The 11,522-nt window shown below is 58.8% G+C and overlaps 1 protein-coding gene and 1 long non-coding RNA gene across 8 annotated transcripts; one reads left to right on the top strand and one right to left on the bottom strand.

Annotated features, from left to right (window-relative positions):
- The first annotated feature begins 1,117 nt into the window (after positions 1-1,117).
- LOC106633986 (uncharacterized) lies at positions 1,118-6,074 on the top strand. Of its 3 annotated transcripts, none has more exons than XR_010110686.1 (5): positions 1,118-1,180; positions 2,768-2,920; positions 3,237-3,332; positions 4,105-4,782; positions 5,206-6,074. It is a non-coding gene; the product is annotated as an uncharacterized LOC106633986 (long non-coding RNA). The 3 variants fall into 3 exon arrangements; XR_001337339.5 differs by having other exon boundaries at positions 2,048-2,920; XR_010110685.1 differs by lacking the exon at positions 1,118-1,180 and having other exon boundaries at positions 1,478-2,920.
- On the bottom strand, positions 1,200-11,097 carry EPN3 (epsin 3). Of its 5 annotated transcripts, XM_003817443.6 has the most exons (10): positions 10,389-11,097; positions 6,258-6,955; positions 5,176-5,294; positions 4,409-4,489; positions 4,058-4,186; positions 3,040-3,127; positions 2,313-2,582; positions 2,042-2,146; positions 1,681-1,911; positions 1,200-1,531 (listed from the first exon to the last, which is right to left on the bottom strand). In XM_003817443.6, the coding sequence occupies exons 2-10, from the start codon at positions 6,817-6,819 to the stop codon at positions 1,200-1,202; spliced, it is 1,917 nt and encodes a 638-aa protein (XP_003817491.4). In that variant the 5' UTR covers positions 6,820-6,955; positions 10,389-11,097. The 5 variants fall into 5 exon arrangements, with proteins under 5 accessions (XP_003817491.4, XP_034798337.3, XP_034798338.3 ...); XM_034942446.3 differs by lacking the exon at positions 4,409-4,489 and having other exon boundaries at positions 10,389-11,093; XM_034942447.3 differs by lacking the exon at positions 4,409-4,489 and having other exon boundaries at positions 10,530-11,093.
- Positions 11,098-11,522: the final 425 nt, after the last annotated feature.

The following is an 11,522-nucleotide window of genomic DNA, read 5'->3' as shown; positions in this document are numbered from 1 at the left end:
CACATAAACCCCCAGAAGGGGTCCGATTCCTCCTGTGTGGCTAAGACTGAGTTTCTCGCCAGCCTTGGCGAAGCAAGGGAGAGGGCAGAGTTACATTTAAGGTGACTCAGTAAAACAAAGGAGCCTGGGAGCTCCTGCACTTGACTTCTGCCACAGCCGCATCACGTGCCCCTGGCTTGTCTACCCTGCTGCGCTCGAGCTCCTGGAGGTTGGATCCCTCCAAGGTGAGCCCAGCACTTTGTCCACAGCAGTCAGTCAATATTTGCTGAATTAAATCTGGGGCCTAGCCTGGGAGCTCCAGGCCTTGGAGCCAGACTGTCTGACTCTTGAGTTCCAGCCCCGCCCCATGCCAGCTTTGTGACTTTGAGCATGCCATTCAACCTCTCTGAGCCACGGTTTCCTTGCCTGAAAAATGGGAGTAGTGCCGGCTGCAAGGTGAGAGACCTGTGCAATCGCACTGCAGTGGGCTTTGCGCTTGGTTTCATGCTCTGTTGTCCCTGTTTTGAAATTCTTCATACGATTTTGAACAAGGAGCCCCTACATTTTTATTTTGTATTGAGCCCCACAGATTAAGTAGCCGGGATCCTGAACGGAATTAACAATATTTTCTACCTCAGAGAGTCGTTGCAAGCATTAAATAAACTGATCTGCTTAGCACATAAGCAGTACCCAATAAATAGGAACAAAGGCCTATTGTCTCTTGCTGTTAGTCCAACCCCAGTGCCCATGTGTGATAAATGAAATGACCGAATTGAGTGACAGCCTGGCAGCATCTGGAAGCGAAGGTGCCTGGGTGACGGGGGATGGAGGTGAGGGTTGAGAAGAGCTGTAAAGGAAGCGGGGCAGTTTTGCACCCCACGTTGTGCAGCTGCAGTTTCCTAAACAGCCGGTGATCCACGCTGTGGTCGAGACCCGGCCGCCACACCCCGCAAAAAGTCCACTTGGTGAGAGCTGAGAACGAGGGTTCCAGTCTTTATTATGCGGGCGTTCAGTTTCTAGCTCCCGGGCCGTGGTCCGCGTCCAGCTTCCAGAGCCGCCGCGGAATCCCAGCCGCCACTGGCTCGGCGTTCCACTAGCGCCGGCGCCCCGCCCAGCCCCGGGTCCGGAGGCGGGGCCGCGGGGCGACCGGCGCAGGCGCAGGCGGGGCCGCGGGCGCCTGGCGCGGCGCAGGCGCAGGCCGGTATGGGACAGGGCGGTGCTCAGAGGAAGGGGTTGGTGCCGGTCTGCGGGGGCGGGGGCCGTGGCCCGGCTGAGCTCGGCGTGGGCAGCAGCGGCTGCGGCAGGCCAGCTGGGGGCGGTGCGAAGGCTCCGGCCTGCGGGAAGACGCTAACCGAGGCGGGGAGGGTCAAGCCAGCTGGCACGCTGCTGAGCGGGAGGGGCAGAGAGGCGCTGTAGGTCATGGAGCCCAGGGGCGCCCCCACAGGCCCGCCTGCCAGGCCCAGCGCCGGCGACCCGGTGCGCATCTGGTTTAGCGTCGGCCTGCCCGGCTCGCCCGCACCGAACGGGTTGGTGGGGGACGGAGCGCTGAGACCTGCAGAACGAGAGTGGCTTTGAGTGACCCAGGGTTCAGAGCCCTACACCGGGAGGTCTTGGAAGTTGGGAAGAAGAGTGGGCTCCTCCGGCGGAGGCTAGGCTCTGAAAGCAGGAGCCCCTGGGTTGAGGGACAAGGGCATGTCTTACCTGTCAGGAAGGGGTTCCGGGTCTTTGCAACCTGGGTTGCCTTGACCAACGAGTCAAGGTTGACCAAGGAGGAAGCTGAGGGGCCCAGGAAGGACTCGGGAGTCCGGCAAGCTCGGGCCTCTTTGCTTGGCTGGGTTAGTGCTTCCCCTAGTATGCCCAGGTCCAGGGCATCTGGCTCCTTCGTGCCATTTTGCTTGGAACTGGGGCTGGGGTCTCCAAACAGGTCCAGCTCTGGAATAGAAATGCTAGAGCTAATTGGTGGGGAAAGGGATTGGCGCGCGACGTGAGAGGAAGAGGACAGAGGCTGCTCGGGGTGGGCCCCTCATTCCCCAGAGCCTCACCATCCCCTTGCCCTGCTCACCCACAGGGCTGCTGGGCTTCCCAGAGGGCAGGGCCTGCTCCAGCCCCTCCTTGGTCTCTGTGGATACTGGAGGTTTGGCAAATGGGTCAAAGGTCGAGGCACCACCTCGGAAGAGAGAGAGGAAGAGGAGATGGGTTGACAAAAAGGGAAGGTGTTGGTCTGACCCCTTTCCAGAGAAGCTGTCCTCCTAACACAAACAGTATCTGCTGCCCCTTGGCCCTGCCTGGAAGTCCCCCAGCCCCTCACTCACACTCTCTGGCCCTCTTCTTACCAGGTGTGTCGGAGGTCTCCAGGGAGGCTCCCCAAGGGTCATCCCCAGTGCTGGGGAGTTTGTGGTGGGGAGAGTTCAGGGCCCAGGGGTCTGTGGTGGGGGGCCCGGCAGGCAGCACTGGGGTCCTGCCCCAGGGCTCAGAGGAGGAGAGCATGGGAGTCAGATCCCAGGGCTGGCTTCGGGACAGGACGGTTCCTGAGGGGATCGGAGACCAGGGGTCTGCAGAAGGCCCCCAGGAGGAGCCACTGGCCTCTGTGTTCGGCCTAAAACCTGAAATGGGAACAGCATAGACATGATCCCAGGCCCACCCTTATCCCTCGCCCAGGGCCCTTCCCAGTTACCCAGCCCAAGTTGGGAGGCAGAAGATCCATGTCACAGATGGCCTGCGGCCTCAGGACCACCCAGCAGGCTGGAGCCCCTATTTGGCAAGTGACCCCAGGAACTGGGACCTGCAGGTGTGGGCGACTCAGGCCACCTTCCCAGGCGTGCTGAGCAAGTGAGTGCAGCGAGAGAACATTTGCTGCGTTTCCTAGGAGCTGGGCCCTTCAGACATTCTCCATAGCCCTCACTACGAAAGCCTGTCCCACAGGCGGTGGAGGCTCAAGGTGGTGAGTGACTTGCCCGGTGACACTCAGATGTTGGGAGGAGGTGCTTGGCCCAGCAAGTGGCTGGGAAGGAGGAGGCTCTTGGGCCAGCCTGGAAGTCTCTTGCAGCCCTGCATGCCCACCTGGGATGTCCCATGGGTCAGCAGAGCAGTGTGTGGAGGGCGGGGCCAGGGCAGGTACGAAGATGTCAGCCAAGTCCAGGATGGAGGACTGTGGAGGGGAGAGGCAGCCGCGGCTCAGAAGTGGGCGGGGCCTGGAGGGAGGGCAGGCCCTGACCTGTCAGGCTAATGCCAGTTCATTCTCTTTATTCATTCCACAGATACCTATTCATGATCCCTCAACTCTGCACAGTGCTTTACAGTTTATAATGTTTCTTCATCCACAGAGTACCTGATTTTCATAACAACCCTGTGAGGTAGGTAGGGCAGGTGATGTACCCATTTTATGGATGAGCCAGCCAGCGCACAGAGGGTGGAATGGGTTTGCCTGAAGTCACACAGCCAGGGAGAGGCAGAGCTGGGATAGAATCCAGGCCAGCAGAAAGGGGCAGGAAGGCCAAAGGCAGATGTTTTTCAACCAGCCTACCTCCCTAGGTCAGTGTCCAAGAGAAACTGGCCACAGTGAACATGGACAGAAAGGAGACCACAGCACCCGGGCGTGGCATGGACAGCTTTGGAGGGCAGCCTTGCACTCAGCAGCTGCCCACTCCCCATGCGGAGAAAATATGTCCATGAGCCCGAGGTGTTTTCAGCACCATGTGCTTAGGCCAACCCTAGTCTTGATTGACATATCACATAATCCTAGCATGTCAGAGCTGGAACTATCCAATAAGCCCACTGTGCAGAAGGGGAAACTGAGGCCATGACAGTGACATGCCCCAAGTCATAGAGTAAGTGGCAGCAAATCCAGAACCCGAATCCGGGGGTCTCCAATCAGGATCCTTTTGCATCCCACTTTGCTGTTAACTCAGTCACCAGCCCATGCAATGTGGGACTAGGGCTGCTACACCCCCACCCCTATTTCATCGAATAAACACATCAGTGCTTACTATATGCCAGGCACTGCTCTGCTCTCTCTTTACAAATACTCAGTCCATCTCTTAGGCCCTGTCCATCCCACGCACCACAGCCCACTCCCTACCTGGCTGGTTTTTAGCTTCTCCTCCTCCTTTCTCTCTTCTCTCTCAGGCTCTCTGTCCCGCTGACGGTGGACCATGGCCCCTGCACCATTGGCCATGGGGGAGCCATCACCCCGCCAGGACCTCACCTCCTGCAGAAGGCACAGAAAGAGTTAGGAGCATGAGCAGCTCAGGCGGGAATCCGGGGACCTGTGCACCGGAGGCTGGAGTCGAGAGAGTGCAGGGTGGGAGGCAGCTGAGAGGTTAGGAGCAGCAGGGCCACCGGGTACAGCGGGAGGAGCCTGTTAGTGCCCTGAAGCACCTCCACCAGCAGCAGCAGCAGCACCGGCAGCCCAGCGGGCTCGGCCCACTACCTTCTCGTGCTCCTGCCGGCTCAGGCGCAGAGCCAGCTGCAGCTGCAGGTCCTCGTCCCTGTGGGAGGCTGGGGGGACAGGCTGCGGAGGAAGAGAGGGGTAAACTTGGCCCTGTACCCCCACCTTGGGACCAGAAGGGCAGTATAGGCCTGCCTGGGTCATGGGGATGGAGACACTAATGCCCACCCTCAGTGTGCATGGGCCATTTGTCCCTCAGTCGGCAGGGTGGGCGTGGCCTTCTCCCTGCCTGCATCTGAAATGCAGTTTAAAGGTCAGGAAGACTGATCTTTCGCTTCTGAATCCTCTGAGAGTTCCTCAGGCCCTCCTGTGTGAGGCCCAGCTGCTTCCTGCCTGGTCTTCCTGGATCCACAGAGGTAACGGCAAAGATGATGATATCGGGGGCCTGTCCTTGTCTCCCCAAAAGGATAGCTGGTGGGCGGGGGCGGGAAGCATATCCCAGTGTCTCCTAGGAATATGTCTGAGCACACTCACCCACTCCACCATGAGGTGGTAGCAGGCACCCCAAGACATAGCATGTGCCCCTAATTGTACACTCGCCACCCTTTCCAGGCCCAGTGGAGAGGACTGGAGGCAGGGAGGCAGTCCCTGCCTGCGACAAACCGACAGAGATAATGGGTCTTGTGCTGTCCTTGGGCACAGGACTGGGGCTTTGGGTGACAGAGCCTGAGTCAAGGCCAAGGGGCTCCCAGGCACTCGCTCCCTCTAGCCCATCCCCTCCCCACCACAGTGGGGCTGCATGGCCTCACCTTCTCTGCCTCCTCACGGCTCATGGCTAGGGCCAGCTGCAGCTGCAGTTCCTCTTCCCCTGACGTCTGAGGCCGGGCCTGCTCCAGGTCGGAGGTATAGCGGGGTGACGAAGAGGAGGCTGCAATGACCATCATGTCTCTGTGACCACACGATTACCCATCGGCTCCCACACCCCTCTGCCTGCCAGGAAGCTGAGGCTCAAAGAAGAGAACTGAGAGGAGGGGAACAATGGCCGTTGAGGCCCCCGTGGGCCAAGCAGTGTGCCAGGCACTCTGTAAGTTCCCCATCCCAACCCATCCCGGATGGAGGGACGGATCCAGTCCTTCCTTAGCAGATGCACAGGCGGCACTTAGGGCCCCTGACCAGGTTCCTGAAGCAGGACTTGAACCCAGGTGCCCTGACTCCAGCTCTTGGACTTCCAGATGGACCCCGTCCTGCTTGGGGGCAAGGGAGGTGTGAGGATAGGAGGTTCTAGTCCAACAAGGTCACAACCTCAAAGCCCTCAGCAAACTGTCAAGGGCTTTATGGAAGGCGGGCCATGCTGAGTATTCCTCAGATCCTGGAAGCCCCCATGACTGGGGGCAGGAGAGTCAGGGACTGTCTAGCCGCTGCCCTCAGGTAGGGGGATGAAGGGGAACGCCATGTGTCTGGGTGCAGGGTAGAGGACGTTCCTGAACCTGGTCTCATTTCATTCTCAGATCAAACAATGGAGGTAGGTGAGCTTTTCCCCACTGTACAGATGAGGAAACTGAGGTTCAGAGAACTGGTTGCCCAGGTCACACAGCTTGGAGGAAGCAGAATATAGAATGCTATCTGACTCCAAACCCATGCTTCCACTATCGTGCCATCCTATCAGGCAGCTAACGAATGATAATGAATCTATAACAACATTATTATCTGAGCTAACTTGTTGAGCACCTCCTATGTGCCGGGTGTTGCGCCTTGCGTGTTACATTCCTTATGTCTGAATCTTCATAACACCCCTCGGAGGTAGGTATTATGAACCATGGCTTGGATTGCAGAGCCAGGAATGGAAGTCGGGCCACCTCCCCATCCCAGCCACACACTGGGGCTTACTCACAGTTGTAGGAGGACGGGGAGCCCCGGGAGCGGCTGTAGTCCTCGCCGTAGCGGCGGCTGAAGCCCAGCTGCCCACTGCCAATGCCGATGCCCTCCAGTGCCATGCGCTCCTTGGTCTTGAGGGCGTGGGTTCGCTCCTGCCGCAGCCGCTCCTCATCCTTGAGCAGGGCCATCACCTGCTTGACCTTCTCGCGCACATTGACGCCCTGGTCCTTGCCGTCGCGGTCGATGTACTGGAAGTCCTTGAGTGTCTGGATGGTGTAGAGGTTCTCGCGGCACTGGTGGGCCACCCGCTCGGAGCCCGTCTTGAGCAGGTAGTCCAGCAATGTTAGAGCCTTGTACACGTGCCGCCAGTTCTTGCCGCTGTCATTGAGCCGCCGCCACAGCATGCCCATGACCTCGGTGAAGGCCACTGTGTTGAAGGTCAGGTCAGCGATCTCGGACATGAGCGAACTAGGGGGGCCCCAGGGGTCATTGCTGGTGGCCTCGCGCACCTTGATTTCTGCCTCGGAGTAGTTGTGCACGATGTTCTTCACCTGGCGCCGGAGTGCGGAGGTCGTCATGGCTGGAGACTTGGAGGTGGGTGGCCCTCGCCCCCGCCGGAGGTGGAGGGCTGAGGGCCACTGTGGCGAGGTCACAGTCTCGAAGGATGGGCTGCCGTGTTAGCAGAGCAGCTGCGTCCTTGGGTTCCACATGGGGCTGAGGAAGAGAGGGCCAGGAACTCAGGGGCAGAGGCCTACCTCATGGGTCACTCAGCCACTGACCAACTAAATGAGGCCTGGCCAGAGTGTCCCTGCCTCCAGGGACAGCCTTCAGCGGCACACGTTCTTATTTCACTTACAATTCAGCAGGCACTTGGAGCTTTGCATGCTCATCTATCTATCTTCACAGTCACACCCCAAAGATGCTATTATCATTATCTCCATCCACAGATGGGAAAGGTGGGGCTCAGAGTATTAAATGGGCCCGGTGCAGTGGCTCACGCCTATAATTCCAGGACTTCAGGAGGCCAAGGCAAGAGGATCACTTGAGGCCAGTAGTTGGAGGCTGCAGTGAGCCATGATCAGGCCACTGGGCAACAGAGCGAGACCCTGTAATATTAAGTGACTTGTCCGAGATCACAGAGCTGCTGCATGGGGAACCAAGATGACCCCAGGAAGCCCCACCTAAGAGTGCATGGCCTCATGGGGGAACGCTAACAGGATTCCAGGAATGCCCGCTTGCCTTGCTTCTGCTCGGCCACTGCCTCTGTTTCTGCTGAGATCTAGCTTAAGACCTATCCTTCCTAGCTCCTCAGCTCACTTTTCTCATATTGTTAGTTTTTGTAGTTTGATGCATTCAACACCTATTTCCCGGAGGCCTTTTCTGAGCCAGGCACCATGCCAGGCACAGAACACACGCCTTGGTCCACCCACGTTCAGTTGAGAGGGTACAGAAAATCACAGTCCAGTGTGGGAGTGCAGAGCCGCACAGGAAGACCCAAGCCAGGAAAATCAGGGGAGACTTCCTAGAGGAGGTGGTGGCAGAGCTGAGATCCAAGATCCAAGGGAAGAGTAAGGAGGAGTGAACCAGCAAGTCAGGGGAGGGCAGCTCAGAAGAAATGCTATGACCTGGGCCAGAAGGCAAGAGAGCAAGTATCGTTTGAGGAAGACTGCCCCTCAGAGTTCTGGCCACTGCCAACACTCCTGCATGCCACCCCCATGTACACATGGAAGTGTTGAGGCCAGAGAGGGGATGGGACCTGCCTGCATCATATGGCACGTAAGTGGCAGAGCCTGGACTACCATCCAGGACTCCAGAAGACTAATCCAATTCTTATTGTCAGTGTTACCCAGTTTGGTCATTATTTCATCGGATTGCTTTACTGTCTCAGTCCCACCTTCTCAGCTAGAATGGAGGCTCCCTGAGAGTAGGAACAGTCTGGGTTCTCCAAAGCCCCAAAACACTGGACACATGGTGGACCTCTGGTACCCCAGCAGGGAGAAGAGCTGGGCCAGCCCAATTCCCCCCAATAGCCACAGGTCCAGGCTGTCTGCTGAATACAACCCCAGGCCCAAGGTCCTCCCAAAGGCCCTTTCAGAAACCAAAAGAGGAATTCCCTGACCACCACCATTCCTCCCACACTAGCACTGGTGTGTGCATGCACACACACACTGTCTGGGCCTGCAGAGCCTCCACTTCACCCGTGAACTGTCCCCCACCCACCAAACACCTTTCGGCTCCACCCTCCATCCCAGCCCGTGCCCCAACTGGTCCCCAGGCTGCCAGAAGCAGGAATCTGAAGGAGACTGTCCTCCCGCACCCGATTCCACGCTCCTTCCACCCCAGCCCCGCCAGTGCTGGGCTCAGTTCAAAGCAGCCCCACGCTTTGAAAACATGCCTTGGCAGGTTTTGTTGGGGGCTCAGAGAATAAGATACCGTGGGAGTGGGCGAGGTGGAGAGTGCCTGGCCCACAGCGCAGCCTACCTTTTGTCTGCTATCTCTTTCCTTCCAGCGGGTGGTGGGCCTTCTGTGGGAATGCCACGGCCACAACTTGTTTAACTCCTGCCCTCCCCCTTGCTAGTGACTCAGACCTGCCTTCACCTCCCCAACCCGTGGCTGGGGGTGGCAGAGTCAAGATGGGAAATAATGTGCACCAAAGCCCGCCCAGCACACGCCCCTACCGGCTGGCCGCTGGAACTAGCAGAACCAGTCGGGCACTGTGACTGCACCAGAGCCCTACCTGGACCTGGCTGCCCTGGCCCTCCGGCCTGGCCTGTGTGGGGGCACCAGCCTCTGGGAGGGGACTCTCGGTGTGGGTCCAGCGGCCCTGCCTGGACCTTTCTCACAGAAGGTGGGCATTCTCTGCACACCCCTGCAGGGGCTGGGGGGAAGGGCGGGGCCAGAAACATGGGGAGGCACCTTGATTTTCCTTCTCTGGAGTTTGAGGGGACAAGGTGAGGCTGCCCAAGCACAGAGAAGGGAGGAGGAAAGGAAGAAGGCTGCCCAAGCGCAGAGAAGGGAGGAGGAAAGGAAGAAGGCTGCCCAAGCGCAGAGAAGGGAGGAGGAAAGGAAGGAACGCGGGAACGCGGGAGGGAGCAGCTGGGAGCGCTGCCAGCAGTGTTACAAGCAAAGGGTTTTATCGAACACGATATGCCCAGAAATAAAAGGGAGTGTAACAGAAACCCAGCGGCCGATAAGGCGGTGGCGGTAGCAGCAGCAGCCTTGGGCAGCTGGGTATGGAATTACTGCAGTGACCTTGAGCCAGACCCTGTCAGGTGGAGGGAAGGGCACAGAGAGGGCAGGGCCTGAGAATTCAGAGATGACGAGAGGGCAGAGGATGGAGGAGGCTGAGGGGATGGGAGCAGGGCCAGCAGGCGGTGGGATGGGCCACGGGGCACGGAGTATCAGCTCTGTCCTGCATACAGGGTCCCAAGGAGAACTGCACAGTAGGGAGGGGCTGCTCTTCTCAGGGCCTGCAGGATGGGGGGATCTGGAGAGTTTCCCAAAAGTCAGGACCGAAAAATGCAGATCGCTCATCCCCAGCAAGGGTTTCAGAGAGACGGAGAGAACCCAGATCTGTCCAGTCACACGTGCATGAGTTTGCGTAAAGTCTGTGCACCCACCAGCCCAGCCCACACCCCCTTCCCGTCCTCTGCTAAGGTGGGCTCCAGCCCCTGCCTCCAAGTCAGATCCAGCCTGAGCAGTGAGGAATGACAGTGCCCTTCTTGATGCTGTAGGGACAGGGGGTGAGCTTGAACTCTAAGCTTCTGGCCACTGTAATAGCTGCATCCCGGGAGCACAGAAGATGGGGGAGGGGGGACTGCCCTGAGGCTAGAGGTGTGCATGAGGGGCTGAAGAAGAGGAAACAGCAGAGATGTGCAGAAGGAGTCTGTGGGGAATGCCACCAAAGATGCTAAGATGCCACCAAAGATGCTAAGTCCCAGGATGGATGGGGAGGGGGCCCTGAGTCCCTTTTTGGGGGCGGCAGGGAGGGAGGGGTGGCAGGAAAGAAGCCTTTAGGTCCTCTACAGCTCAGCCTTCTCCCTCGCACCTGGAAAAGAGACTAAGCCCCAGAACCACTGTTTGCTCCCCACCAACCCCCGCCTTCCATGCCGCCACTGCCAGGGAGGGGGCCAGGGAGGAAGCTTACCTCCAGTGCGGGCTCCCTCGGCCCCAGCCCCAGCCCGAGTAGCCTCTGCGGTGACCCTCCGACCTGTGCAGCAGGGGGACGGCACAGCCTTGGGAGCGTCTCCAGAGCCATCCACCATGGACCCTCGTCCCAGAGACCCACCTGCTCCCAGAAGGTGCAGACCCCTCAGAGGGGCAGCGGCAGGGTCCCTGGAATGGGTAGCAGCTCTTCCCGCGTGCGTTTGCCTCCTAGCCAGCGCCAGGCAGCACTCCGAGGAAAGTTGCTCAGCTGGCCCGGCAGGTCTGCCTCAGCAGTAACAGGACACAGGAGGAAGCGCAGGGCAGGTTAACCCCTTCCTGCTGGCCAGGCAAGTGGTGCATTGAGAGGTGGGGGGCCTGCCTGTTGGCCGCCCCCAGGAAGTGCACATCTGGAGCCAGTGCTGGCAACCTGATCCCCTCTGCTTTGAGTTAACCCTTCCCCTGCCTCTTCAACAGGAAAGGAGGGGGGCTCCAACACCCCCACCACAACACCCCTCCCCTTCCTCCTCTGGGCCGGGAGGACATTAAAGGAGAGGGCAGGGACATTCCCTGGGGCTGGCTCTTTGGTGGAGCCCCCGTCTTCTCGTCTTCTCGGGGAGGAGAGCATCAGGACTCCAGCACAGCCCCCTCCCTGCCTTTCCCACACGGAGTCAGATCCTTCTGTCCATCCTCCCCCTCCTGCATTTCAGCTGGAGGATGCCTGAGGCCCACTTAAGGATGCCCACCCACCCAAAAACCAAAGTTGTTCTTCAAACTCTGGGAGCCTGGAGTGCTGTTCACACAGGGAGCCCAGCCCCAAATGGTTATGACTGACAGAAGACAATGAGGGGCCTGAGTTTGAGCTGACAATACCTTTTTTTCTGAGAGCCATTTCTAGCCTGTTTCATGTTCCCCTGAGCAAGGGAGGTAGCATGAAGATCAGCAGCTGTTTTTAAGGCAGAAAGATGGCTCAAGGCCAGATAGTTTGAGATGAGGAGGGGGATAAGGCAGACTAGACCCCGAAATAACAAGGTGATGTGGCCTCTAGAGCTGAAGAGGTGTGGTGAGCATGATCTTCAGGGACTGAATTGGGGCCCTGGGACCCAGCTGAAGAGGGGAGATGGCAGGGAGCCAGGTC

Source organism: Pan paniscus, chromosome 19, assembly GCF_029289425.2.
Source record: "Pan paniscus chromosome 19, NHGRI_mPanPan1-v2.0_pri, whole genome shotgun sequence".
NCBI classification, from domain to species: Eukaryota; Metazoa; Chordata; class Mammalia; order Primates; family Hominidae; genus Pan; species Pan paniscus.
Note: the sequence above shows the minus strand (reverse complement) of the source record. Positions and strands in the feature narration are given on the sequence as shown.